This window comes from Papaver somniferum, chromosome 5, assembly GCF_003573695.1.
Source record: "Papaver somniferum cultivar HN1 chromosome 5, ASM357369v1, whole genome shotgun sequence".
Classification (NCBI taxonomy): domain Eukaryota; kingdom Viridiplantae; phylum Streptophyta; class Magnoliopsida; order Ranunculales; family Papaveraceae; genus Papaver; species Papaver somniferum.
In genome coordinates, this window is record NC_039362.1 from 122,930,111 (window position 1) to 122,957,060 (window position 26,950).

The following is a 26,950-nucleotide window of genomic DNA, read 5'->3' on the forward strand; positions in this document are numbered from 1 at the left end:
TAAGTGACAGCGGAGAGTTAATGAAGATTATTCGGAGTTACTGGTGAGTATTTTTTATTCTGGAGAGTATATAAAGGGTGCTGAGGTTTATGAGAAGATGATGTAGAGTTAGGGAACGGAAAAGGGTGAGAAATTAAAGTTGCAGAGCTTGTCTCTGCTGCTGCCATTGAAGGAAGCGAACGAAGAACTTTAAACCAACTAGGACTGTCGTCTTAACCGTCACATTTTGTATCTTTAAAAGATAGTTCTTCTACGACCCCAAGAAGCAATAGTTCTTTGTAACAGTTGTGACAGTGAGTCTGTAACAGTCCGTCGCGTTGCAAACTCGCTGCTTTTTTATCCTTTTCACCTTTGTAACACCTTTTTGAGCTATGGTCCATATTTTGAGTGTGTTTCCAACCTAATGAGCTAAAATCCAACATTGGGACAACGGAGGAAGCTGGATTTCACCATTGGGAAAACTTAATTGATTGTTTATTTACTATTTGCTTTGATTTTTAATGAATTATGATTTCTATTAATTACTCGTGACTTTGTTTGATGGAGCATGCTTAGTTCTAGGTAATTTTGATGCGCCATGCTTATGACCTACGCGTAATATTTTATGAAATATACTTTGGCAAAGAATAAAGTTGGTATTTCCTTTGTGTTGAGCTATAAATGTCTACAATTAATTTCTGAACCCCATGAACATGAAAAACAGTGAAATCCTGAGTCCCAATAAATTCTTCATCCCGTGACATTTTTTGTATATATTTTTCTTTTATTTTAATTTATTAATTCTTAAAATAAATATCTTCAAGTCCGAGTGAACAACAACCTTCTTACCACTATATAAAATACCATCAATCCTTAGCCACGATTTCTAGTATACGTCCCCGGGAGACACTGCTGGTCGTGATGCCGTGATTTCTAGCGCACATCCTCGACGAGATACTACTGGTCATGTAGGTTTTGTAGAGCGTAAAACGTCCCCAATAGACTTATGAACCAGAACAACCATAATTCCAGCATGTCTTCCCGAGACGGAGCTGAATGTGATGCCATGATTCCTAGTATACATCCTCAACGAGATGTTGCTGGTTATGTAGGCTCTGTAGATGCGTAAATACGTCCATGACGGACTTATGACCCAGAGCGAAGATATACATATCTCCTGTAAGCACGACTCACCCTATTTGAGATCAGGGACTGATTCCTAGTATATCATAGTGAGATACACTGGTCATGTCTGCTCTAGGATCTGACTCGACTTACTGAGGTTTCCGAATAACTCCTAGGACATCCCCGCGAGATATGGTTATTCTACCTCTGGGCCCTTTCGATAGACTCCTAGAACATCCTTTCGAGATAAACTGGTCTTGTTGGCTCATCACATGGATACACAGTTGATTCCTAGCACACCTTTGCAAGATACGCTGGTCAAAGACAAGTGAGCCAAAGTCTCGCAGAGGCATCAATCGGGCGTGCAAAGCCTTTTCTCTATCTCTCCCCCCCTCTATCTCTCCAGGACGAGTCCCAGCTGACCACAAAGAGATTCAGATCCGTTAAGAATATCTTCATAGAGATTCAAATCTCTCTGCAAAATCTCGGAGAGATTCATGAGATTCATATCTCCTTGCAAAATCTCGGAGAAATTCAAATCTCTCTGCAAAATCTCGGAGAGATTCAAATCTCTCGGGAAATCTCAGATAGGCTGAATATTCCCCATGGTAGGCACGAGCCTCATGTAGGAATCGAGTCTCCTCTCCACACGAATTTTGAGGCACCTCATGCCTTTTCACGTGAATCATCCTAGTCATTCTTACAAATCGGAGAATATCTCTCTATCTTGGCCAACTCGGCTAAAGAAAATATTTTTTTCTCTCAACACGTCATCACAAAGGCTGACTCAGCTTCACACAAATGGGGGGGATAACAATTATGGGTTCGGTCTGGCGGTCTACGATACGTGTGAGAAGTACCCGACTTATTTCTCACCGCAAAAGAGAGTAAATGCGGTGGAACAATGAGATAAACTCAACCTAGTTTATCCCTATTCCTGAAGAGACGGGAGAATTGCTCCGCACGGCACGGAAAGTAATTTTTATCTTCACCGACCTGAGATTAGAGAATTCAGCTATAAAATAGGTCTTCTATTTTTCCAATCTACGAGGATCTTTCTCATAACCTCTCAGAGTAATTCTTCTTCAAACCCTAGAATTATCTGATCTCTCTCTTCATTTGCTTCCCTCCATAAGACCAGCCCTAAATCTCTTCCCTGTGATTGAAGCAGCCTTTGAACGACCAATGTGTATGGTTTAGGCGAAGACTGTTCGTGCTCAACCTCCCGTAACTCACTTTTAGAAACCCTAGAATCACACTTTTAACCTCTCTCAATTTTAGGTAATTACACTTGTATTTTTTATTTTTCGCATTATATTGTTTATCTTTATAGTAGGATTTACACAAGTAGTATGTATTCAAATCTAGTAGATATGTACATATAATTAAGATCGATTACGAGACTCGTTTCTTATAGAATTCATAACTTGAAAGATATATAACCAGTTTCATACTTGGCAGAATTCGGATCTGGATATTTGGATACAATTAAATTGATCTTGGATATCGATTTTTGGGATCGTCCAATACTCTTCTTAACAATCATGTTCAAGGACTCAATTGTCAAGACTTTCTGATTGAAAAGAGATGAAGATATAAACTATATATACATATATTGTCAAGGATCATTAAGTTGGTCTACTTGCAGTTGTATTAGATTTTGTATATACAAGTTGCCCAACGAAAAAATTGGTGGCGTACTTGGTTCCTTCTCCTTTTTAAAGTTGCTTTGAGTATCCTAGATTTAACTCTTAGGAAATGCTTTGAGAATCATTCAATTTATCATATAATGATCTGAATCTGAAGATACTATTATTTACAAGTAACTATATATGTCTACCTTATTTAAAGAATTAGCATCATTCCAAATTAGTTTTACATTCAAAAAGTTTGTGCAATATGAAGAGAAAAGGTAGTAGTAACCAAAGAAATGTTCCACTTTTTCGTATCTTGATCTATGAGATCAGATACAAATATTGTCTCGTTGTCCTAAGAGGAACAGATTTTATCTAGCGGATCCTCTAGATGAGGAATCCATTTTTCAGTCCATAGGTGGATTCCCTAATGTTCCCAAACTATTTACTAACTTTTCGACTTGATTAATCAAACTAAAATGTATTCAAATTGAAACCAGACTTTGGGAACGAATTACTTTAAATCCTTTTTACCTAGTAAAATTACTTGGGAAAAATAGGGACGCTACAATCATCGAACATCTAAAGTAAATTAAAAATATTCATTCAAATCGTCTTGGAACTAACTCCTCAAAATGCGGTCGTATATTGCCCATTTTCCGACTCTAGAGGGGAAAAAAAGGGAGAGCAAAGTTTCCATATCTGTAATACCGTAAATACATAACATGTCATCTGATAAAAAAATGTGGATAATCTCCAATATAAGTCACCTTCACATGCTAATAAGCTTTTGAAACAATTTTTTAAGACTGGACAACAAAATTATAAGGTCATTCTGAATAGTCTAGGCGAGCATGTATGAAGGCTAAAGTAAAACTTGATTACACACATATACATCCGGATGATCAACAATTGTTTAGCAGATACTTAAGATGTAAAAAGAGCTCTAGCATCTTGATGGGTTTGTCTGACCTCTTAACGATCAAACCAAAGAAAAAGATATGACGCCTCTTAAAGATCTGATCCTAATATTGGGTTTCAATACATTGGAAAGAGTCTAGTGGGGTTCCAAATAGGCCAAAAAAATCTTCGATTCAACAATATCCGACTTGTAACCGATTCAGGGTCTTCTTTTTGGTTTATCCTCATAGATTTTCCAACCTTCAGTCGTGTACCCCATAATTATATCATCATTTAAATACTAACACATGAAAATTAAGAACACGTTCCTCTTTCACACACCTTAAAGGATATATAATTAAGGAAAATGTAAGCGGCCTGAGGACCCTCACATAAAAGCATAAACAATCATCCCCACACTACCGATGGTATATTGAATACACACATAACACAATAGTATTGCCACATAGTTCTAATATTTTCTCGCCATTGAAAATAAATACATTGGATAAATTCATCAACAAGATTAGTATAATATTGTTTTGCTCATGCATCATAAGATATATGTTAACGACGTAAAATATGGTGTTAGTTTTTATGGTGTCCTCAAACCAAAATGTAAGTTGTGCAAGTTTGCTGCATGTCTTTGTTGGCACCTCTGATGTATGGTTTTAAGTCGATTCCTCCATAATATCCTACAATAATGAAGTGAATACATTTTCCATTAAAATAGTTTTTATAAGAGCTATAAAAACACCCTTAAAGTCTTTTTGACAATACACATATTAAACATGCATCGAGCATTTGTCATTGAGAAGATAACTTTGAGTTGTGGTTGTTATAAGAGTGATCAGTTATTTTAACTAGAAAACTAATTCAATCGTTAGAAAGAAGAAAAAGATTGTTGTAATAACAAAATTTTTTCCTATTTGTTGGGTTTTTATTTGTTATGAATGAACAAATGAAGCAGTGAAGTAGAAGTTGTTATACTTCCAACTTCAATCCCTAACGCGAGATTCTTTTAGACAATAATACGATTTTTCGGGATTCAATTTGCCATGACAAACAGATTAATAAATTATTAAGATTAATATCTCATGAAGCAGTACAACAATATTAACGAATTCAAGGATTGTATGATATTGATTCGACTAAGAACACATTAGATAAAAGGTCTGTCAATACCGATAAACAAATATTTTAAAGGAGAGCAAGACTAATATTTCTGGATTTTTCATATTTTTTAATTATCAGTTTTTTCAGTGGTTGTCGACATTCAATGCCAGGTCTTCATTAGAAGTCAGATATGTGTTGGAGATGTCCATCAATCTCTATCACGTATCCTGGGATTTACTAAATTCTGTCACTTGGAGTTCAAACTTTAAACGAGATTCGAGAATGGCCACGACCATTGACTTTGGTAGACTTGACCAAACTTGAAGCGAAAACGCAATTTTAAGACTAGTCATTTCATTATCTTTTGGGTTTTACATGCCGCCTATATATATTAGAGAATACCTCTCTTATATCTAGGCCACGAAGAAAAAGAAGTATCGGCTGTAATACTACAATGATCAAATCACAAACATTTATTGATTATATTTTTTTTTCTTTTCTTTTTCTCTAGTCAAATGCCGGTCAACTTTTTTTAGCCAGGGTCAAACACACTCCACCCCGAGACTCCCCCTCTCATATCCCACCAAAAATAACATTTGGGCATTTTAATAAAATGCCACACTTCCAATTTCATATTTAAGAAAGTGCCATTGTTTTTTTCCAGAATTTATTTAATGCCACATATTTGACATTGTCCGTCCTGTTTTTTTCTTTAAAAAGTTAGCATTCCTTAGTGCATATGTGACAATTATTCAGCCTTGTAAAAGACATATAAGGCCTCGAATTGTTTTGATGCAACCAATTTAAATCGACTCATTGTAGTGAGTCATTACCGAGACAAATCATTAGTCAGAGCTTTGTTCAACGAACTCTGGCTTTAGTGATGGTTTTCTACATCCACAAAGTACGTCACCAAAACAGTGAGATTAGGAAGAATGTGGGAAATTTTCAAGTGTGAGTATTATATACTACACGCATGTATACATATTAAGTAGGTCGAGTAATGAAATACATATCAGAGTATTTAGTTTCCACTTTCCAAATCTTCATATTCGCGGTAAAGTGCTTCCTCCCAGGTGCAACACTATTCTGTGAGAAAAAAGGAGGTACTTCGATGGAGCAACATTTCACTTTACATCTAACAATACTATGCTAATAAGAAACCCACTAACCATATACACTTTTTTACCGGTCATTTCCTAAATTTGAAACTTCTCTATTTCACCTCTGTATATAACTGATTTCTTGGATCATCCTCATGTCAATTGGTCTTGGAACCAGTGATATTGCAGATAAGGCCTTATAAACTCGAGGGTTCCAGTAAAAAATATTACAGAGACCAACACCACTAATGCATAAATCCATGTAATGATTGCCGGTGTAAAAAGGAATCCTACTTGGTGGGTACCATAATGTTGGAGAGCAAACAAACAGACCAATATGAAACATGCTAGAGGGATTTCTATATCTGCAAAGCACAATACATAAGAGTAATTGACTGAGAGGACTGAAATTGAAGCTAGGATATTCACCATTTTACAAATCTTTAACTGCTAATGCTTAATGGGTTCTTCATGTGCATGAATTTCTATGCAGCTAAATATTGTTATAAATGGCACTATAAAGTATCAAGGCACCAATAAAATGAAATGAAACTTAGCTACTAGAATAACAAGCAATAGTATAACAAGAAAATGAGCAATATTAGAGAACTTACATTTATGATGGTGTTTCGAAATGGCAAGTTGAGGACCTGATATTGCAGAATAAGTTATAGAATTTTCGCAAACAGCTGATGTGCAAAAAATGAAGAGATGATCAAGAGGTGCATTTCAGTTGTTGCATTCAAAAATTAACATGTTCTGTAACTTTCTTCACCTGCAAATTCGAATTTAAGGATAACCCATTTATTCTACCAGTATCAGGAGTCTAAATACGCTTCAATCCAAGGCCATTCATTTACAAAATCCAACAACAAAAAATTCGATCAATTTCACTATTTAAATCTCAATTTCACTGTCAATTACAAACAAGCTTTTTTTTTGTTTCCCCGTCTGTAGAAGAAGATGTAATTGAATTTCATCATCCATCCATGAGCATCGTCTCAATCTCCACCTACATCCTCTTCATAATCACCACCACCTAGTCTCCATGAGAACCACCACCACAGCCCCAACCCTACCTTGAAAACTAAGTTTTGGTTGTTGTGGATTTCTATATAAGAACTTACACCGATCGCAAGAATGCAACAACAATTTCAAATCATCTTAAGAATTGTAGGGATTGTCAAGAACCCAATACAGTGGAAGAGATTTTTCTCATTTCAAGAGATGAGAGAAGAAGTAGGCGCCGCAAAGCTTTAGTTATAGTTGTAAGGATATAAAAGTAATTTCAACCGCTTTTACACCTCTCCGGCTGAGATATTGACCGGCTCCAACGAGATTGACTAATTTCGGTGGGCCTTAACGGAATTTATAACAGTTGTGTCATTTTATATATTTTTAAAAAAACGGTGGCACTTTATTAAATCGACAATCGAAAATGTGGCATTTTGTTAAAATTCTCATAACATTTTTTTAAACGATAATCTCGAAAAAAAATCCCGTGAAGAGATCCAAGGATATAGGATAGTAATTCTACCCCTGAATTGGAACAATGTAAAATGGATCCCACCACCCTTACTCCCACGCGAAAATTTCCTCGGAATTTCCCTCGCTTAACTAATCATTTTCACCCGCCTTCCGGCAACTGCCTGTAAGCAGGTCAACAACACTGGAAGATGCAAGTTGACCTTTTCCACAATGGACCTGGTCAACTATCCTTGAGTGGGGGCGATTGCCCCAGCCAGAAAATTTCGCCAAATATTACCTTCCAGCCAAAAAATTGCTCCCTATAGCAGCCATGCTTCATCTTAGAGAATTGCGGCACAGCTAGATATTTAGGGTTTTCAAACCCTAATCCTATAAATAACATCTTCAGACCTTTCTTCTCCTCAACACCTCCAATACTACCCAAAACGGACGGTAAACATTTTCTATCTCTCTCTTTTATATGGTTTTGATTATAATTTACATTTGAATTAACCTGCGTCGTATTACTGATTACCAACTCTCGATAATCTAATGAGTTTTGAGTATGAGGCGATGCTATATCTACTTACGTTTTTGGTAACCATAGAATGAAGACCTTGATAAGGTCTAATTAACCAGATCCGTATACATATTTTTGTTCTTGTTTTGATTCTGATTTTATCTAGAGATTTGGAAGTGATGATCCTTTCCCCAGCTTATCGACTATGATTATACTGTGCGCTTTTTGTAAGTTTCTCTATCAAGAGAATCTGTCAAGCCAGAAATCTGATCCAATCTCTAATTTTAATTATCATTATTTTTTCTTTGAATGAATTTATGGAAGTGATGATCCTTTCCCCAGCTTATCGACAATGATTATACTGTGCGCCTTTTGTATTTTCTCTTTATTTTTAAAGAGAATGTCAAGCCAGAAATCTGATCCATAAATCTTGTAAAATTGAAATTTTTTATGATATTTTTTTGGATATTAGATCAAAATCTATTTAGAGAATGTGGAGGCTGAATGAACTTGTGAATTCAGCAAGGTCTATTGGTTCAGCTTGGTTCAGACAGGCTTCCATGGTGTTAATTTTTGTGTAAAAAGGAAAATTCAGAACTTTTGAAAGTAATTAACGGATCTCAACAAAAAGCATTGGCAAGATTTACTAAACAAAATAATACTAGCATAGTAAGCTGTACTTGTCTCAGCAAAGCATATGCAGATTTCCTAACCAAAGACCGTAAGCTGACTCAAAGAAATTGCTGCAATACAAGAAGACTACTGTAACAATGTTGATGTCTTTTTGAAAAAAGAAAATTAAATAGAATATAGGATTGAATATTAGCATCAGCATTGTGATTTTTTGCACCACAATTAAAACAACCACCACTCTTACAGTATAGAAAAAGGTGTAGAAATGAGAGCGGTAGGTTCACGTCCCTCTCACTCATTCAGAAATATATTCCTCTAGTGTTGTTATCTGATTATTATGGTAAATCGTCAATTTGATCACTAGAATTTTTAGTGAATTTTCCATGTCATTGCGTAGAGCTGCCGTTTAGTTTGGTTTTCAATCACATTTTTGCAACATAGTTCCTATAGTCTCGCATAGGGAAAAGCTCCATTCCAATATAAATAACGATGTAAGCAACATAATTTTCTTTTCATCAAATACATCTACTTGGCAGAACTGCTAACACAACAAATCTTGAAGAAACAAAGCCATGGTTCACAAGACTGACGTGTTGCTGACTTGAATGCGAAATCAACTATGTTGAATGGGTTTCCTTGCAGGTGTCTGAAGTTACATCAGATGATTTCTTCTATAGTGGCTTGATGAAGGAAGCGAGCACGGCAAATTCTTTAGGGTTTGGCGTGCGATTTGGTGATGTGAATAACTTCCCTGCGGTGAACACTCTTGGTCTTTCGGTAAACCGAGTCGACATCGCTCCTGGTGGAAATGTCCCACTTCATTCACACCCACGAGCAAGTGAAGCTAATTTTGTGCTAAAAGGAAAAGTTTTTGTTGGATTCGTAAGTGGTAGTAATGTTTTGTACTCGAAGGTTCTGAAATCCGGTGAGATGTTTATTGTTCCTAAAGGACTTGTGCACGGACTTGTGCACTTCCTAAAGAACGTTGGAACGGGGAAGGCTGTCGTGATAGCTGCTTTCAATAGTCAACTTCCTGGAGCTGCACTACTTGCTAATACTCTCTTTGCTTCAAACCCAATAATTCCTAATGATATTCTGGCTAAGAACTTCCAAGTTGATGAGAACATTATTGCTACCATAAAATCTAAGTTTAGTAACCAAACAAAATAAGTAAATCACCAGATGTGGTTCTTCCTTATGAACAGTATTTGTATCTGCTATGTTTGTAATAGTAATAAGAGACTCATCGTCCACTTGATAAATTCATGAATTGAATTTCCTAATTTGAGTTTCAAGAATATGTTTGTATTACATGACCACGACCTTGCCAGTAAGCGTCTAAAATTTGAGTCATTCAATTTCCAGAAGCGAAAATTAATCCCAAAATTCAGAAGAAAAAAAATAAAAGATAGAAAATTAGTATTAGTGAAATGCTTAAACTTAAAAAATTGAGGATGAAACTGGATGCATCCTGATGTAAATTAAAAATAAGAAAAAATATTTGAAAATAGGTAGGTATATTGTTTACATGACTATTTTTACGTTTTCGTCCATCAAAATTTTACTTTTTCATTTAGAAATTGTAGTTATTGGAAGTTAAGCCTGAAACAATTTATTATTCCAATGAAATTCCCTTTATCTAATTCTTTTTTTTTTTCTATATAACACATGGCAAGCTCGCTTCTTCCTTTTGGCATTTACAAAAATTCGTAGAATTTGTTTCTAACCTTTACAACAATACCGGAAATCCACAGAATTTGTTTCTTAAGAAAGAAAAATAAAAAAGATTATAATATCCGATGACAGAAAATTCTTAAAGACAACCGAAAGGAAATACTACAGAAGAACCGAGCTATAACAATTATTTAATTCAATTTTTTGAATGCTAATCCGACTCTGTAAATTAAAGATTAATCTTAATTCACTAAAACGGTGACAAGAGAATTGCGTACTCCCAGAGTCAAAGTCCATTTTTGTTCTCATGGACGTCCTGAAGGCGGCCCTCTCATAGGGCCTCGTGGTGGTGACTTTGGCTTATCTGCAAATCTGCCTCTTCTGCAAATCAATAAGGTCCACCATTAACGCACGTTCTTTTCTTTTTCTCATCCAATAAATCAACAAGAAAAAGAGAAAAGATTCAATTTCACTTAATCTATAGCGCCAAAAGTAAAATCCGTTGCCGCAGGTCGGCAGGTGTGATCAATCTTAATGGTTATTTAGGCGTTGTTAGATAAACAAATACCTATACTTGCTTAAGCTACATTATGAACAACATTTGCACTGTGCATTTTACATCAAATCCTAGGATCAAGGTAAAAGTTCATGAATTATTTACCTGCAAGCGACTTGAGATAAGAGGAGCATCAGGCATAATAATCGAAACACATGAGAGAAAGGCACCCGCATCTTTTTTTCTTCTCGTTAATTTGGTGGTTGATTTAATCGAACTCGTGATTAAAATATTAAAATGTGAAACCACTTACTAAGAGAGTAATTTTATTTTACGACTGCAATCTCTTAAACTTGCCAAGTTGTATGTAGAACAAGAAAGCATGCATTGTTGGTGTATTTATAAAGAGAGTTGATTCTAGCACAAGCAGGGATGTGCAGGAGAACAAGTCAAGCCAATTGTAGTCCTCGTACCTCGCTTTGTTGCTTTCTTCCATAATTTCAAAAAAAAAAAAATGCAGCTTGGATTTTTGACTAGTCATTAATCACGACATAAACGAATGTCTCTTTTATTACGAACAAGAGTGGTGAGAAAGCAAGTGTCGTCGTAGACTTGCACAAGAGAAGTGGGTAAGAATACGACATATTTGGGGTAGATGACCCAATTTCCTAACAACAATGTTTATGAAGGCTATTATTGGAATGTCACATTCCATTAAAGGGACGTCACCTAATAGGATAAAAATGGGTCACCCATAAGTAATATCAAAAACCCCATATTTCAAATAATTTTGTAATGACTAAACAACCCTTATTTAGTTAATTTTAACTTAATTTAATTAGATAAAAATTAAATTAATGAATTTTGTTGTATACTTGGTGAATTCTGGGGCAAAGTTTTTGTGGGAAGAAAAATTGGCGGTAAAATAAACTTCTACGGTTGAAAATAATCCAAATCTAGACGTAAAATCACTTTTACGGTTGAAAATATTCCAAACCTGGACGTAAAATCAGATTCTACAGTTGGAATTAAAAGGAAACTGGACGTAAAATGAGCTTCTACGGTTGAAACTAATTCAAACCTGGACGTAAAACTATATACATATAAAATTCTATGGTTGGAATTAATCCAAACCTGGACGTAAAATCACTTCTACAGTTGGAAATAATCCAAACCTGGACGCAAAATCACTTTTACGGTTGGAATTAAAAGAAAACTGGACGTAAAATCGGATTCTACGGTTGGAACTAAAAGAAAGCTGGACGTAAAATGAGCTTCTACGGTTGGAACTAATCCAAACCTGGACGTAAAATTACATGCAAATAAATTCTACGGTTGGAATTAATCCAAACCTGGACGTAAAATCACTTCTAGTTAAAGGGTAATCTAGACATTTTGTATATGTGTTAGGATATCCCACAACCACTTTTTTGGACATTAAGAATCCAAGTGAAACCCCTCTATTGGAGTGCGACGTCCCAATAATAACCTTCATGTTTATGTACTACTCCACGAACTATATTGTGTTTAGATTAAAATACTTCAACAAATTTTATGTTTGCTGATTACAGTGGGAAATCACTAAATACCTTGGCGCATGAACAACGTGTACTTCGTACCAAATTGGTCTATATACTAGAAAAAAGAATTTGCACAATAATCTCTCGGAGAAAGAACAGAGAAATTGAACGGAAAAAACCGAAGAAGGATCGAAGAAAGAAAGACGAAAAAGTCAAGCAAAAAAATCTGCTTTAGATAAGAGAAAATTGGTAAGGATTATGGGAAGGTTTGTTATTTTATTGATGAAAAGGAAAGCAGAGATATATATTTTGGTGGTATCCTCTTTTGTTCGAGTGCCCACCATAGTACCTCCCGTGGGACTTTGTCATAGGCCTTCTCAAGGTCTATGAAGACCATATGCAGGTTGCATATTTGTTCTCGATAGCGCTCCATCATCTGTCTAACCAGGAAAATCGCTTCAGTGGTGGACGTGTGACGGTATCTCGAATGAGGGAGTGGTCACAGGGTTCAGGACGTGTGACGGTATCTCGAATGACTTCCCTATCAAAATTGGACTACACCAAGGGTCATCATTGAGCCCGTATCTGTTTGCGCTAGTACTCGACCAAGTCACGAAGGATATATAGGGGGAAATCCCCTGGTGTATGCTCTTTGCGGACGATGTGACACTTATTAGGGAGTCCAAGCAAGAGATAGAAGGTAAGCTTGAGTTGTGGCGCCAGACTCTGGAATCGAAGGGCTTTAGACTCAGTAGAACAAAGACTAAGTATCTGAAGTGTGACTTTGACGAAACCGGGTTGGATTATGGAGAACTGTTACTTGACGACCAGATTGTACCAAGGAAATATCTGGGATCTATGATCCAGAGTGATGGGGACATAAAGGAGGACATTAGACACAGATCCCAATCAGGTTGGGCTAAATGGAGACTGGCGACTAGAGTCCTCTACAATCGTAAGGTCCCAGTTAAACTGAAAGGAAAATTCTACAGAACAACAATCAGACCTACGATGCTGTACGGAGCGGAATGTTGGGCAATTAGAAGCGCGCACCTCATGGCGCTCCATGTGACGGAAATGAGGATGCTAAGGTGGGCATGTGGACACACAAGGCGCGATAAAGTCAGAAATGATTGTGTCCGTGGGAAACTTGGGGTAGCACCAGTAAAAGATATACTGTCACAACATCGGTTACGCTGGTTCGGGCACCTCCAACGAAGACCACCAGACGCACCAGCTCGGAAAGAAAGAAAGATTATGACCATGTATTGGAAACTACTGTTTAGAAATCAGAATAATATTTCATTGTATCCTAAACTTAACTTTGAATATGAATAAATATATTTGTGCAGGTAGATGACCACCAAGCAGTCAAAATGTAAGCAATAGGTGAGGGACGATTAACAAGACCACCGTACGCACCAGTTCGGTTAGGACGCATCACATGGCCGGAAGGTAAAATGAAGCGTCAGGGACGACCGAAACTCACATGGGATGAATTGATTAAACAGGACCTGACTGACCGAGCCTTGGAGAGAGAGTTGGCGCTCGACAGAAATGCGTGGAAAGCAGCGATTCACGTGAAGGAGGTATGTACACGAGGTACGTGTGTTGACCCTATTACCTTTGAATTTTGTCAATTTCATTAGTAGGATTTTCTAAACCGCGAAAATGTAAACAATCATAGAAAATTTGTGAATGGGGGAGACCCCCAGTAGCTCTGCAGCTCGCGGGATTGTGAATGGGGGGATCTCCAGTAGCCCTGCAGCCGGGACACAGAATATGTGGATACATCACCTCAATAGTCGCGAACACGTAATCCCATTGAAGTGATGCCCACTGCACCCTCTGTACCGAAAGCGAACAAGACACTGAATGTGTTAAGGAATTACTCTTGCCTTCGGTAAGTTGCGCTTAGGCCTGCAGGCAGCCGGTGTAAAAACTTTAGCCGCATCTTTGGAGATAAGATCGTTACGCGGTTGATCTTCGCTCGACCCGGTACTTGTTACTGGAAAACGAGCTCTGGTTCTGACAAGGAAAGCAGAGAGTTTTTATAGGACAACCTTAGCTTAGTCCCGGAAGCCACTAGACACGGGATAAAAGACATCGTCCGGATGCGGGAAAAGAGGTGGCAGCTCCTGTGACCATAGATTAGCAGGGGTGTTTTTGGTGTGAAGCATGGATGGCCGCCACGTCATTCTCTCTCTCCTTTTCTCTCGGTCCCGCATTTGGATAATTTTTTTTATCTTTTCCTTCGTCCCATGATAAGTATTTTCGCTTAGTCCCTAACAGGTAATAGAACCATGTATGACAGACTGTTACCACTAAACTATAACAGTAACATCTAAACTAAAAAGTACTCCCTCCGTTCTTTTTTAATAGGCCAATTTTGTTTTCAGAGAAATTTAAGGAAATTAAGAGAATTAATCATTGAAAGTGGTCCTCATGACACTTGTCAATAAAAGAAGTGAAGTGAAATGGTCCCCATGACACTTGTCAGCAAAAGATGTAAAGTGAAATGGTCCCCAAGACACTTATCATCGAAAGAAGTTAAGAGAAAAGTGGTCCCAGAAAAGAAAGTAACACTTGATTTTCCCAATTAGGAAAACAAACCTATTTTTTGAAACATTTATTTATAGAAACCAGCCTATTAAAAAGGAACGGAGGGAGTATATTTTTACCCTGTCTTACACATGCATTTTTGGTATAATTATAGAGATGATAACCTACCAGTTGCAGGAGGAGACCGAACTTGAGTGTAACCTCCTTGATTTCTCACTACCTTTATCGCGTTATTTCGTACTATCTTCGAACATGAATATTATCTCCTCCCGAGAGAATAATGTTCAACACGTAACTTGGACTTCTGATAGGTCATGTAATTCATCTTTTACTAACAAGCATGGTGTGAAAACGCGGAAATTCTTTCCAACCCCAGTTCCATTCCCGTGACGTGTCGTCACTTTAGTGGCCCAATTCAACACTCATAGACTCCCTGTTTTCTCCATAAGCATGGAGAGGATGGTGATAAAAATATTTGGGCTTCCAACTCAAAACCAATTCACAATGAGTGGAGTATCTCTGCGAGATCCGCTTAGATTGATTGCAAATCCATATCTGATTATTTCGGTAATCTAGATCTAGATCGATCTAACCCGACAAATGAGATACTCCACTCATTACATCCTGGCTATTTTTACATATCTCATTTGGCTATTTTTAGAATTTTACATGTATTTTTCACCCAAAATTCTGGGTAGGATGAAACTGTTTACATCCTGGCTATTTTTACATTCTCGTCCATTTAAATAGTATCAAATTTTACATGTCCTTTTCACCCAGGAATTGCCGTTATTGGGTTAGTTGACCAATTTTGTGATTTTTTTTTGCCGGAAGTATAAGTGCTTCAAATGTCAGGAATAAAAGTCCAGAAGCAAAAGTCAATCCAATAAGTCAGAAGCGAAAAGATTTTTTGCTTCCCTAACTTGTTCGGATACACAATCCAGAAGTTATTTTTCGATTTCTGAAAACCGAAAAGTTGAAAGTTAGTTTGGATATCAGAAGTAGAAATCAATCCAAAAGTTATAAATACCAAAAATTTACTTTACAAAAAGTTAAAATTTTCACTTCTGAATGTTAATTTCGAGTTTTTTTAAAAATTTAGCTTCTGGCATTTTTGCTTCTAAAAGTTAAAAAAATAAACAACATTTGCGGTCCAATTTTATACAGTGCAACCCTAGGTAGTCATTTGCATTATTTTTAGTTGCCATATCAATTTTGTTGTAGGTAAAGCGTTAGCTATTGCCTGTCCTGGTCGCACGTTGCTAGAGGTAGTAGTGCAGCAAGAAGGGACCGGCATCACCTCACCTTCTAGCTCTGTCCCATGTCGAGTGAACAGACGATTCCAGATAAGATGTGCCTGCCCCAAGTCAAAAGCTGATGGTATAGATAAACTCAAACGACTTTCTCTTAACAATCCTTGAACCGGATTCGGAAGGTGATCAACGAAAGGAAATTCTCCCAACTCTATGCGTCATCTCCTTTTTTAGAATGTAAGTAATAATCTCTCAATTTTGTCATCTCAATTTAAACATTAACTGAAAATTTTGTAGAGACTGAAACTAGGGTTTGATTTTTGGTATTACTAGACAAAAGCTTCAAAATTTCAAACTAAATTGACATTAGGGTTTATGTTCATCAACTTTTTCAGTGATCATTGTGAAAAAGGTGAGTTTTTTCTCATCCTGTAGATAAATTCAATGTCTGGGGTTCAAGTTAATGGTGGAAACAAGCGGCAGTTGCCATCATGGATGTTGGGTGCAACCAGAACTGAGCAAACAGAAAAACCTAAAAAAAAGAATGAAAAGACATCAACTTTAGGGATTCAGCAAGCACCCAAAGTTCTAAGGCCTAAGAGAATTCCATTGGCTAAGAAAGAGGTGGTGGGCATATCTGAGGATAGTGTATTGAAGATGGATTCGAATGTGCTAGTAAAATGTAGAACTAGAAAAAGGAAACCGGCATCAGAACGGCTGGATTTGGATGATGACGACGAAATTGTTGATGATGATGAGGATGTTGGTTTAAGGAAGAAGAGAACCAGGAAAAGAGTTGAGGAGGTTGGAAGTAAATTTCAGCTGTCCGCTTGTTCAATGAAGAGAAATCGGAAAGATAGTAAGATGGGCGGTAGAGATGAATGTTTAGTTACTTCAGTAAGTGAGGAAGATGAGGAATTGACAATCGAAGATCTTATGGAAATTGCTGAGGAGGAGGTTGGAAGTAAAAATCAGCTGTCCACTACTGCAAAGAAGAGGAACCGGAAAGCTAATAAGGTGGGTGAAAGAGATGAAAGTTTAGTTTCTTCACCAAATGAGGAAGACGAGGAATTGACAGTCAAAGATCTTATGACAATTGCTGAGGAGGTAAATATCTCGTTGTTATTTTTACTTACATGAAGAAACTATATCTTACTATTAGTTTTTAAAGCTTTTTTCATTACATTAGATTGCACTATGCATGTTAAACAATGAAACCTGCCATTTTAAATGATCATGAAATGTCCTAAGTGCAACAATGCAAGTTACACGACATATTGGTTTAACGCTATAGATGGTGCAGTAGTATGTAATGTCTTTTAACAATGACTCTGTGGATTTGATAAGCATATCATACCTTTTTTCTCCTGTAGTATGTAAAAGCTGATGAAGGGAATAAATGTCAGCAGTCAGCGGCAAAAGATCCTGAACCTACCCAACTTCCAGTAAGTTTTGAGTTCTCTAGAAATGACTCAAGAAGTTCTATTGAACCCATTCAAACCAGTAAAGATTTTACAGTAAGTATGAAAGAAAGGTCAACTTCTACATTCAGTAAGAGTAATCGGGAGAGTTCTGAAGACGGAGGCATCATTAGTAGTATGAAAGAAAGGTCAACTTCTACATTCAGTAAGAATAATCGGGAGAGTTCTGAAGACGGAGGCATCATTAGTAGTATGAAAGAAAGGTCAACTTCTACATTCATTAAGAATAATTGGGAGAGTTCTGAAGACGGAGGCATCATTAGTAGTCAGAGCCGAACAGGGGATTCTACTCAAGATATGTTGGATCTCTTTCTGGGTCCCTTGCTAAGGATACCCCAAACTGCAGAGAAAAAGTCTGAATCTATTACAGAGGATTTTAACTTGGCCTGTGAACCCAGAAAGCAGAAACAAAGTGAAGTTTATGGGGAAGAAGTAGTTCCACTGACGAAAAAGAAGAGCAGCCTCAAAGACAAGGTTTCAATGTTTTTTTGACTGAAATTTGTGATTCTTCGACGAATCGATTGATTTTCGCAAAACCAGACCACAGTGAAGATGGAACTTAAGATATGTTAGCTACTGAATGTCTGAAACACTCAGTAATATGCTTTTGGACCAATTGTTTCTCCTTTATCATGGCTCTACAAATGAAAGTGCCCTATAGATGTTATCTCGATTCCCAGTTTTTATGAATGTGAGTGATCATATCATTTGCTTCAAGGATGGCATGGCATGCAGCAGTGTTCCCTATGCATGTATGGAGTGTGCACTGTACAGCGCAAGGTGGCCAGGTATGGCATAATCAATATTCTTGTAAATATTTTCGCGAAGAAAGATATATATGAAATGCACATTGCATAATAACTGGTTACACTATGGTAACACGAAGTTAATAAGTGTTCTATTCTTGCCTAGATTTCTTTTCTTCATGTAATAGCCTAATAATAGTGGATCTTATCCAGAAATGTAAATTTTATCTCTTAACCATTGAATAAATACTTCAATTTGTTATACTCTATGGAATGTTCACAATGTCAGCATAAACATATATGCTTGTCGTTTCTAAAGTCTTTAGTCATTGAATCTTGTCTTAGTCTATTCCATGTGCTGTGTGGTTACATTTATTCCTGAGATTTATTCTCGAAGTTCAGTGACGGAAAAGCTGAATTTTTGAACTTAATTGGATGTATAAGAAAGCTTATTTAGCATGGACTTCGTGCGGTATGCAAGTTCGCAACAATGGTTAAGTTTTTAGTTTTCATGTTCACATAAACTAAGCTCTATTATATTTTCTGAACCTATTATTGACTGTTGTATCAAGCTAGATTTGAACATATTTACAGATGAAAGTATGTAAATAGAGTATCTCAGAACATTCAGTTTATCGAATGTAGCTGAATATTGGAATTGAGAAAAAAAATATGTCCATGCAATGATTCTGGCAGAAATAAGCAGAGTAGGAGAAAGCGAGTCAAATTATCATCAATAGACTCCTGGATAAACCTACCATAGTAGAGCTGCCAAAGCATGATCTATTGGAGCGGATTTGGCAGGTAAATATGTCTACTTTAATTTGACCAGTTTACTTCTGTGAATGCTCATGGTATTCTTTTGAAGAAAATCAGCAGAATTTTACTGCTATATTTTCTGAGATGTGGGTAAAACCCTTGTGCTTTTCGTGCATTGTTATTAGCATACAATGAGCGGAAACTACAAAACCATCTCTTTCTGATCTTTTTGTTTTTGTTTTTATGTTTGTTTTGCATTCCGTAATAGCTGATGACAGTTCAAACAACTCTGGAATATTCATCCCTCCTTGTACTTTTATTAGATTGTACTTTTGCTGTATGCCAAATTTTCCTTGAAGTATGGCACACCGTTAATACCATAAACTTTCTGTTACAAGAGACAAAATGAAAAATATAGTATTATAAATAGAATAAAATGAAACTTACATTAATATATACTTCCTAACAAATTGTAACAATACAACACAAGAGTCAACTTTTGAACATGCTCTATCTTTTAATATACCTATCTTTCATTCCCTTATTTTGCTTGTGCAGTGTAAAAATTAATTTTGTGAGTATAATCAGGGCAGGATCAGATATTGTCTGTATATGTTTATGCTGGAAATTAGCATTGTCAAAAAATCAAAGATTACTAAACTAGTCGTCCATGGAAATGAAGGATATAAAACTATGGCGTATATGTATTTTTGTATATAAAAATGTATGTACTACTAAGAAGGTATATATTTTAAAAGATATGTAGGACGGAAGTGGAGAAATGGATACTTCTAGCTCAAGTTTGCCAGGGTCAGAATTTTTATCTGGATTGCTTTTTCCTCTATGAGAAAACTTGTCCCCTGAATCAGCTCTAGCTTAGTTCTGAAAGACCCGTGAACTAATTTGTGTCAGAAAATGGAAGTATGATTTATGGATGGTCCCTTAAAGCAGAAATCTTGCAAGGCCAATTTTTTGTCCCGTTTTCTTCACATCTTCTTGAACTTGTTTTCTGAATTCTCCGAAGGTAAATTTTTTGTAGAGAGAAGGCTCCTTACAACTTCCTATCATGGAATCATAAGAAGGGCATAGAAAGTAAGCAATTGAATATCTCTCCATTTTTGCATTAGCCATCACTTTGTGTTCGACACTCTTATATTCATTATTGCTCCAAGCCTGCATTAAAAACATTAATTTTCAGTAATAGGCTAATATTCACGGTTGAATAACCGAAAAATGCTAAATGCACCAAATTTGTGGCAGATTTTTGGTGTTTTCGGAGTGAATTTACCTGGAAAAGATCTCCAATGTTAACAATTAAAGCTTCTCGGTGCGGTTTTACTGCAACCCATTTGGAATCCTTCATCAACTGTAACCCCCCAACTTGATCTTGATACAGAATGGTGAGAAAGTCACTGTCAGTATGAGGGATTAAACCAACCATTTCAGGTGATATTTCACACTTTGGATAGCGATTCAAGCGAAGGAAGCAGGTGTTATCATTGCAAATTTTGTCGAAAACTGACTGAGGGTGACCTAGATTCTCGGCTAGAACTCCAGCAAGTAATCGAGCTAGTTTCGCCATTGCTGCTGCAAAGTTTTCCATTACGTCCCTGCACGATAAAGTAAGTCAGTTACTATGCACGTTACAAATTTGATATTTACACATCATACACCAGGTGTGGGAAATCTATGTTCCCGCATCAGGTGAAAAAATAGGAAATATGCATTGTTTCAAAATATGTTACCTTAGAGAAGTGTACTCTCCGTAGCAATCTTTTTCTGAAATCTTTGTCAGAGGCACATGAAAAGCTTCAGACCATGAGAACTGCTTAGAAGAGGTAGCTGTCGGATTTCCCCACCTATATGAATCATTTAGAAGTCCACAACTAGCTTTTTTCTCAAATGGCATCTGAAAAACCTTCATTTGTTCTCGTCTCATTTCCTCAAGAAGTTCTTGACTAATCCCATGATTCACAACTTGAAAGAATCCCCATTCGGCCGAAGCTTTTGCAATATCTTCCACACACTTTCTTTTTTTTCTCTGGTCACCACTCATTAAGCCCCCAAGATCTATCAATGGAAGTTCGCATTCTCTTACATAATCACATTTTTTCGCGTGAACTTCACTGGAAGAATCATGTACTAATGCTCCCAATTGGTCTTGCAGAGGTGGGTCTGAAGTTAATCGCTTATGAATCATGGTTTATGAAAAAAGAAAGTTGATGATAAAGCTTGAAAGGAAAGAGCAAGAGTTGCAAGATAATGCTGGATGAGAATAGCAAGTCAAGTTTTGTGGAGTAGAAATAGGTGATGCTGGTAAGATGGTGTTCACTGATTAAGAAGGATATGGGTTTATATATTTGCAAGTTGGATGTGAAGAATAGTGGTAGAGACTAGTGAGACTTGGAGAACAATTTGAAAGAAAGAACATGAAAATGCAAAGAGAAGATTCCAAAAGAAGAGGGCACTAAAACTTGACATATGTCAGAAGAAGAGAGTGTCTTTTGAAGAGCTCCCTGGTTGAAAACTGTCAACTAGAATTTAGAGAAGCCAGAAAGAGAGCAAAGCATGTGTTTGGGCTTTGGAGAAAACTGATAAAAAGGTGTGAATTCAAACCTCTTTCTTTTGACTCTATTGAATGAGAAAAACTGATGTCTGTTGCTGGTTCTAATATTAAATTACTAATTTTTTTTTAATTATAAAATAACTCTAAATTCTAGTTTTATAATGGTTCGTTAACCTTGTACTTGTATGGTTTAAATTGTTTCACAATTGAAATTCAAACGGGTAGATAGTAAAATTATGATGTTAGTCGGTGAAATTTCAGGAACAATATCAATCGACGTGACATTTTCTAGATAGATCCTTTTTGCATTATTAGTGTTAGTGTTGCAAAAGCATATTTTATGTCCCATAAACGTTTTCTTTAAGGTTCTCTTTTTCAGTTCTGGTATAATGGATACCAATATTGTCAAATCGGGTAAGTCAGCGAACTTGATTTTACTTTATTCACACTATAATCCTAAATTATTGTGAAGGGTTGAGGATGATTGAAGGGACAAATAACCCATCTTTGCAATGGGATATAGATTCATATGTTGATGAAAGTTAACGCGGTGGGTGTTAGCGACGGCAATCTGCCGTCCGAAACGACAAGAAGGATTAAACTTGATTTGTTGGCAACTAAGGATAGATTCGAGCTAGAATTGAAAAATCCTAGCGTAGAATCACACGTGAATTCGTTGTTTGGGGGTATAAATTCAATCGTGTATTAGTAAATTGGATTACCCGTTTTCGTGGGACGGCTGAAAAAGGAGAAGTTAAGGGACAAAGAGAACAACGAATAAGATTCTACCAACCAGTGATGAGACTTGTGAGAATATTAGATTCTAGAGTGCAATGCATTAGTCTATATACTTTGATTAAAATGTTTTCTTATCATACGAAATTTGACTGAACCAAACCATAATCACTAAGAACAGAGCACTTAATCATATTTAATTAATATACAATGTTTTTTATCATGCAAAATTTGACTACTTGATCATCACCACTTAAAGTCTTAAGAGCACCTAAATATTTCATTCTGGACACAGTATCTAGCTAGGTGTTCGAAAACCTGAAATTACCTTTCCTACCAAATCATAACATATGAGAACCATGTCGTAAGGAAACAAATTTTCCATCTGTTACAAAAGAACACGATTGTTTTGTGTGCACAGAAAACAAGCCTATTTTTTTGAAACGGAAGTAGTAGTAATCAAGGAGTGAAGAACTGATTCTAAGACCGGGGGTTCGAATGGGATAGAACGCAAATAAACCGAGACTGAGTAAACCATGCATGTGCAAGTAGTCATCAGTGTTGGGAACTTTATGGATGTAAACAAGTAGACCCAGTGAATGACATGTATGTACTTTGGGGTGGTGGTATGTTTATTGCAAATCATATCTGATGGCAATTGTTCCACAAGAGTGATGAGCATTTCAGCAACACACTCATGTGATACAGATCCCTAGTTTTAGACAGGTGGAGCCAACCGGACAGCATTACGAGTTCCTAGTTTTGGTATAAAAACCAAATCCTCTTTTCCACCGTCATGCTCCTCCTCCTCCCTTTTACTTTCAGCGCACTTACTCAACTCGACCCTCGAAAACTCAGCACTGAGATCAATTGTCGTCCATCTATAATACCCTGTGTACGTAGTCATAGATATCTGCTGGTTTTTCACTTTTGACAGCGGAGGATGAGCAAGAACGTCAGTTTGTGTGTGTTTTTCTTCCTCGGGGATGATGACAAATGGGGTTAAAAGGACTGCCAATTGACATTTACTATACTGAAAGTTGAGCTGGATCAGAACAGCAATGAACATGGGCATTGCTGTCACATGATCGACAGCATTGTTGTCAACAAAGTAGCCGCAGCGGCAATGGAAGAGGCGGAAGAACTATAGTCAACAATTTCGGATTTAACAATGACAAACTTGGGACAGTAAGAATACAAAACGGCCAACATTTGGTTTGAAAATCAATGGCACTGTCAGGTTGGCTCACTTGTCTACATTTTACCCTATAAACCTTGCAGTTAAAAGATTACTACTGCCTGTAGATATTTTTTACCTCGAAGTTATTATATCTCATGCAATGGCACTGTTGTACTCAGTGTGGTTTGGATACGGGAATCGTAAGGCCTACCATTTGGTTGGCTGTTTTTCTTGGCTATAGCTAAAAGCAATATCCAAGCAAAAAACCGTCGTATTATTTGTCTAATGTTTTTTTTACAATCAGCCTTTTGGGTCCACATGTAATAAAGCACAAAGATAAATTTTAATTGTGGGTCCTAAAAAGTTACTTTACGACAACTGAGTAGTGTTCGTCTCAATAGCCAAGCCAACACACCTAATATGACATGGCCCAACAGTTAAGCGCAACAGTTGCACATTACAGAGAACGTAGCCTGACAGATGGAGCTGCACATGGCGACGACGTAGCGCCAACATGGCTAAGACAAGAACGTCTGCTTAGCACATGCACCAACTATGCGATAGTGTTGCGTATCCTTATTCAGAGTTGGCATAGCTCAAGGAAGGAATAAATGATGAATTGCAAGTCATGGGATGACTTTGGCATAGTCCTAAGCTTTGGCCAAGACTTGGACTATGCATATACAACAATGGAGGGGCCAAACGCGTCATTGGTGATTATTGCTCGCCAAAAGAGATGCATATGAAGCATGAAGTTGAGCTAAGCAAGTCAAGACTCAGTTGGCATCCAAATAAGCTGAGTGCATGCTCGGAATGAATGAAGCGCAACCATTGCCAGATACTTGGCAGAAGTGCAAGTTGAATGAAGCGCAATCATTGCCGGACACTTGGCGTAGGCCAAGAGTGAGTTAAGCACAATCATTGTCGAACATTGGCACGGGACAGAGTTGAGTGCAACATAGTGATTGTCGGATTTGAGTTCAAGCTGTCAGTTGCGAGTGTGTGTGCATCATATGCATGCCAAAGTGAAAGAGCAAGTTAGAGACGATTATAAAGTGGCTTTATAACCGAGTTTGGCATAACCTAACCGTTTGAGACAAGCGTGACGCTATTCTACAGGCCAACACCAAAGTTAGCAGTTAAAAAGTGAACTGTGGCGGTTAGGGAACTTCCCATGGACAAATGGCTATTCATGGTGCGTGCAACAAAGTTGCATACGGATTGGATCTGGTTCTTGGCATTATAAATAGCCAGAGAACCCTTGCAGATGAGAGTTGTTCAATAGTTCAAGTGTTGAGGAACCACTTTGCAGTAGAGAGTAAATTCTATGTGAGGCTTAGAGAATAAGCCTGTAAAGTCCATTGGTTGGACGAGTTTTGTATCTTCCTCTTAAGCTAATAAAAGAGAGTTTGTTGGCTTATACATTTGGTCTTAGTGTTCTGTTGATTCGAAGTTACTCCCCAATTTCTGTGAAGCGCAAACATGGCAGGAACCTCTTTGTAGTATGGGCTACATTGCTGGTAGAGAAAATCTAAGTTAAGTCTTCCGTTGCATAACTCAGTGAAGTTGGCTGTTTGCATTGGTGCAAACTTATAAGAATGAAATACGAGTGGGTGATAAGAGATCACTGAACCACTGTATTTTCGGGTTATACTTGTGAAAAATTTCTTGGAGCTTTTGCAGGTGTGATAATTCGGGTATCAGAGCACATATTGCTCTATTTTGGAGGATTTTCTCTGTTTTGCTCGAGTTTAGTTGCTGAAGTTGCTGAAGTTGCTAGAGATAATGGTTGGTAAGAAAAGTACGTTGGATGCCTTAACTGATAGGGTAGCGGACTTGGAAGACAAGATTGGCGACGAGGCGCGCCATCCTAACAATGCCAATTATAATGCAACGGTGTTAACTCGCATTCAGGCTCTTGAAGAGTACGTTATTGATATGCTGGAGTCAAACCAAGAAGCATGTTGATTTGGAAGGCCAAATCGCTGCTGTCAAGACTATGTTCACAGGAGCCTTGAAAGATCTAACTAATGAGTTAAGCGTCTTAAGGAATTTGAATATCAATATTCCGCGGAGCACATGTCACGGTTTTAGTGGTCGCATGTAGGATAACTATGTAGCCCTCGCTACACACAGGAATCTGAGTAGCAGAAGACACCTTCACAGATCTACTTTATCCCATCCCAAGAAAGGATACCTCGACGGCTAAGATGGAAAAGTAGAACCTAGCCTAGAGAGAGGCAGCTGGCGACGGGACAAAGGTAGATGACATATCCAATTAGCATTTAATGCTCAAATCTCTTATCTACACGTTTAACCAAAGCACATGGAGAGAAATGAGGTGGCAGAGTCTGACTGGCGAAGACTAGCGGTGAACGGACGTACAATCTGTACTGAGGCTGGGTAGTTCCCGAAGAAACGTGGGTCAGCTGAAGTGGCAGAATCCGACTGGAGAAAGCGTGCGTTGAACGAAGGTACCATTTGTACGGAAGGTATATCAGGGAACGACCCAAAGACAACAAAGATATATCTGGAGCAGAAGGGGATATAAATACCAAGCTTCACCAACAAACAAAGGGCATTCATTACTTAGGAGAAGAAGATCTAGTCTTAAGCTTATACCTCTTTAATGTTTAGAACTCAAGCATTTACTTCAACTTGAGTTCTCTTTATTACTTTGGGAAGCATTTAAGATCTTTGTAACCACCAAAACTTAATACTAACAATCACTCATCACCCCGTGGACGTAGACAAAAGTCGAACCACATAATCTCTTGTGTCTCATGATAAATTAGTAACATTTACATTATATTTGTGTTCTCCGTTATTACTGTGATCTTGAATACCTTTTATAACTTAGCATTATCAGTTCAACAGAGGTATCAATTTTACTTAATATCCGATTCTCTGAGCTGTATACATTACGTAGACTATGGGAAAATTAGTAGTCACAGTTTGGCGCTGAAGGTTTTGCTCACCAGCTTGAGTTTTTATGTTCCTTTATGTTTTAACTTACATGTCTTCTTTAACGAAGAGATCTAAGAGTAACAACGATGGATCTCACTTTCTAGTGATCCATTCATCTGTTACCCACGTAAATTCTTGGAGTTCATAACCTCTAAAGACTTGCTGTAGGATCAGAATCTCGCAACAATTATGTCTCAGCGAAATTATCAATGGTACAACACAATAGCGTCGCAGAACAATTTCAGAAACGACGTCAGCAAGGATCATGAGAAAGATGTGATAGTCCTGCGAAAATATGAGAGCTTGCGAAATTAACATTTGTAAGGTTGCGAGAATGTCGCAAACCATATCCGAAAATAAAGGATAAATTAGCTGTCATCCACTATGTATTTCCTTATAAATAGTCATTCGAGTTGTAAAGGAGAGAGAGATCTTTTTTGAGTAAGAAACAAGTAAATAGGAGAGAGAAAGCTCAGAGCAGAGATCATTCTTGACTTCTTTATCTTTCTTGTAAGAATATTTAAAAATTAATCA

At 37.2% G+C, this 26,950-nt stretch overlaps 3 protein-coding genes, 1 long non-coding RNA gene and 2 other non-coding genes across 8 annotated transcripts; 4 read left to right on the forward strand and 2 right to left on the reverse strand.

The window, feature by feature from the left end:
• Positions 1-7,656: 7,656 nt before the first annotated feature.
• Positions 7,657-9,772, forward strand: LOC113282558 (germin-like protein subfamily T member 2). The gene is made up of 2 exons (XM_026531591.1): positions 7,657-7,777; positions 9,120-9,772. Exon 2 carries the CDS (start codon positions 9,162-9,164, stop codon positions 9,645-9,647), a length of 486 nt encoding a protein of 161 aa, XP_026387376.1. The 5' UTR covers positions 7,657-7,777; positions 9,120-9,161; the 3' UTR covers positions 9,648-9,772.
• LOC113284909 lies at positions 8,015-8,119 on the forward strand. Its single transcript, XR_003328435.1, has one exon. It is a non-coding gene; the product is annotated as a small nucleolar RNA Z103 (small nucleolar RNA).
• On the forward strand, positions 8,162-8,269 carry LOC113284908. The gene has a single exon (XR_003328434.1). It is a non-coding gene; the product is annotated as a small nucleolar RNA Z103 (small nucleolar RNA).
• A 345-nt stretch (positions 9,773-10,117) lies between the features above and the next one.
• Positions 10,118-10,999, reverse strand: LOC113282559. Its single transcript, XR_003327019.1, has 2 exons — positions 10,813-10,999; positions 10,118-10,532 (listed from the first exon to the last, which is right to left on the reverse strand). It is a non-coding gene; the product is annotated as an uncharacterized LOC113282559 (long non-coding RNA).
• Positions 11,000-16,085: 5,086 nt separating this feature from the next.
• LOC113282560 (transcriptional regulator ATRX homolog) lies at positions 16,086-18,478 on the forward strand. 3 transcript variants are annotated; one of them, XM_026531594.1, is made up of 4 exons: positions 16,086-16,219; positions 16,378-17,089; positions 17,356-17,603; positions 17,679-18,478. In XM_026531594.1, exons 2-4 carry the CDS (start codon positions 16,427-16,429, stop codon positions 17,953-17,955), a joined length of 1,188 nt encoding a protein of 395 aa, XP_026387379.1. In that variant the 5' UTR covers positions 16,086-16,219; positions 16,378-16,426; the 3' UTR covers positions 17,956-18,478. The 3 variants fall into 3 exon arrangements, with proteins under 3 accessions (XP_026387379.1, XP_026387377.1, XP_026387378.1); XM_026531592.1 differs by having other exon boundaries at positions 17,356-18,478; XM_026531593.1 differs by having other exon boundaries at positions 16,128-16,219; positions 16,418-17,089; positions 17,356-18,478.
• Positions 18,479-19,377: 899 nt separating this feature from the next.
• LOC113282561 (gibberellin 2-beta-dioxygenase 6-like) lies at positions 19,378-21,185 on the reverse strand. Its single transcript, XM_026531595.1, has 3 exons — positions 20,714-21,185; positions 20,257-20,578; positions 19,378-20,141 (listed from the first exon to the last, which is right to left on the reverse strand). The coding sequence occupies exons 1-3, from the start codon at positions 21,166-21,168 to the stop codon at positions 19,911-19,913; spliced, it is 1,008 nt and encodes a 335-aa protein (XP_026387380.1). The 5' UTR covers positions 21,169-21,185; the 3' UTR covers positions 19,378-19,910.
• Between the last annotated feature and the right edge of the window lie 5,765 nt (positions 21,186-26,950).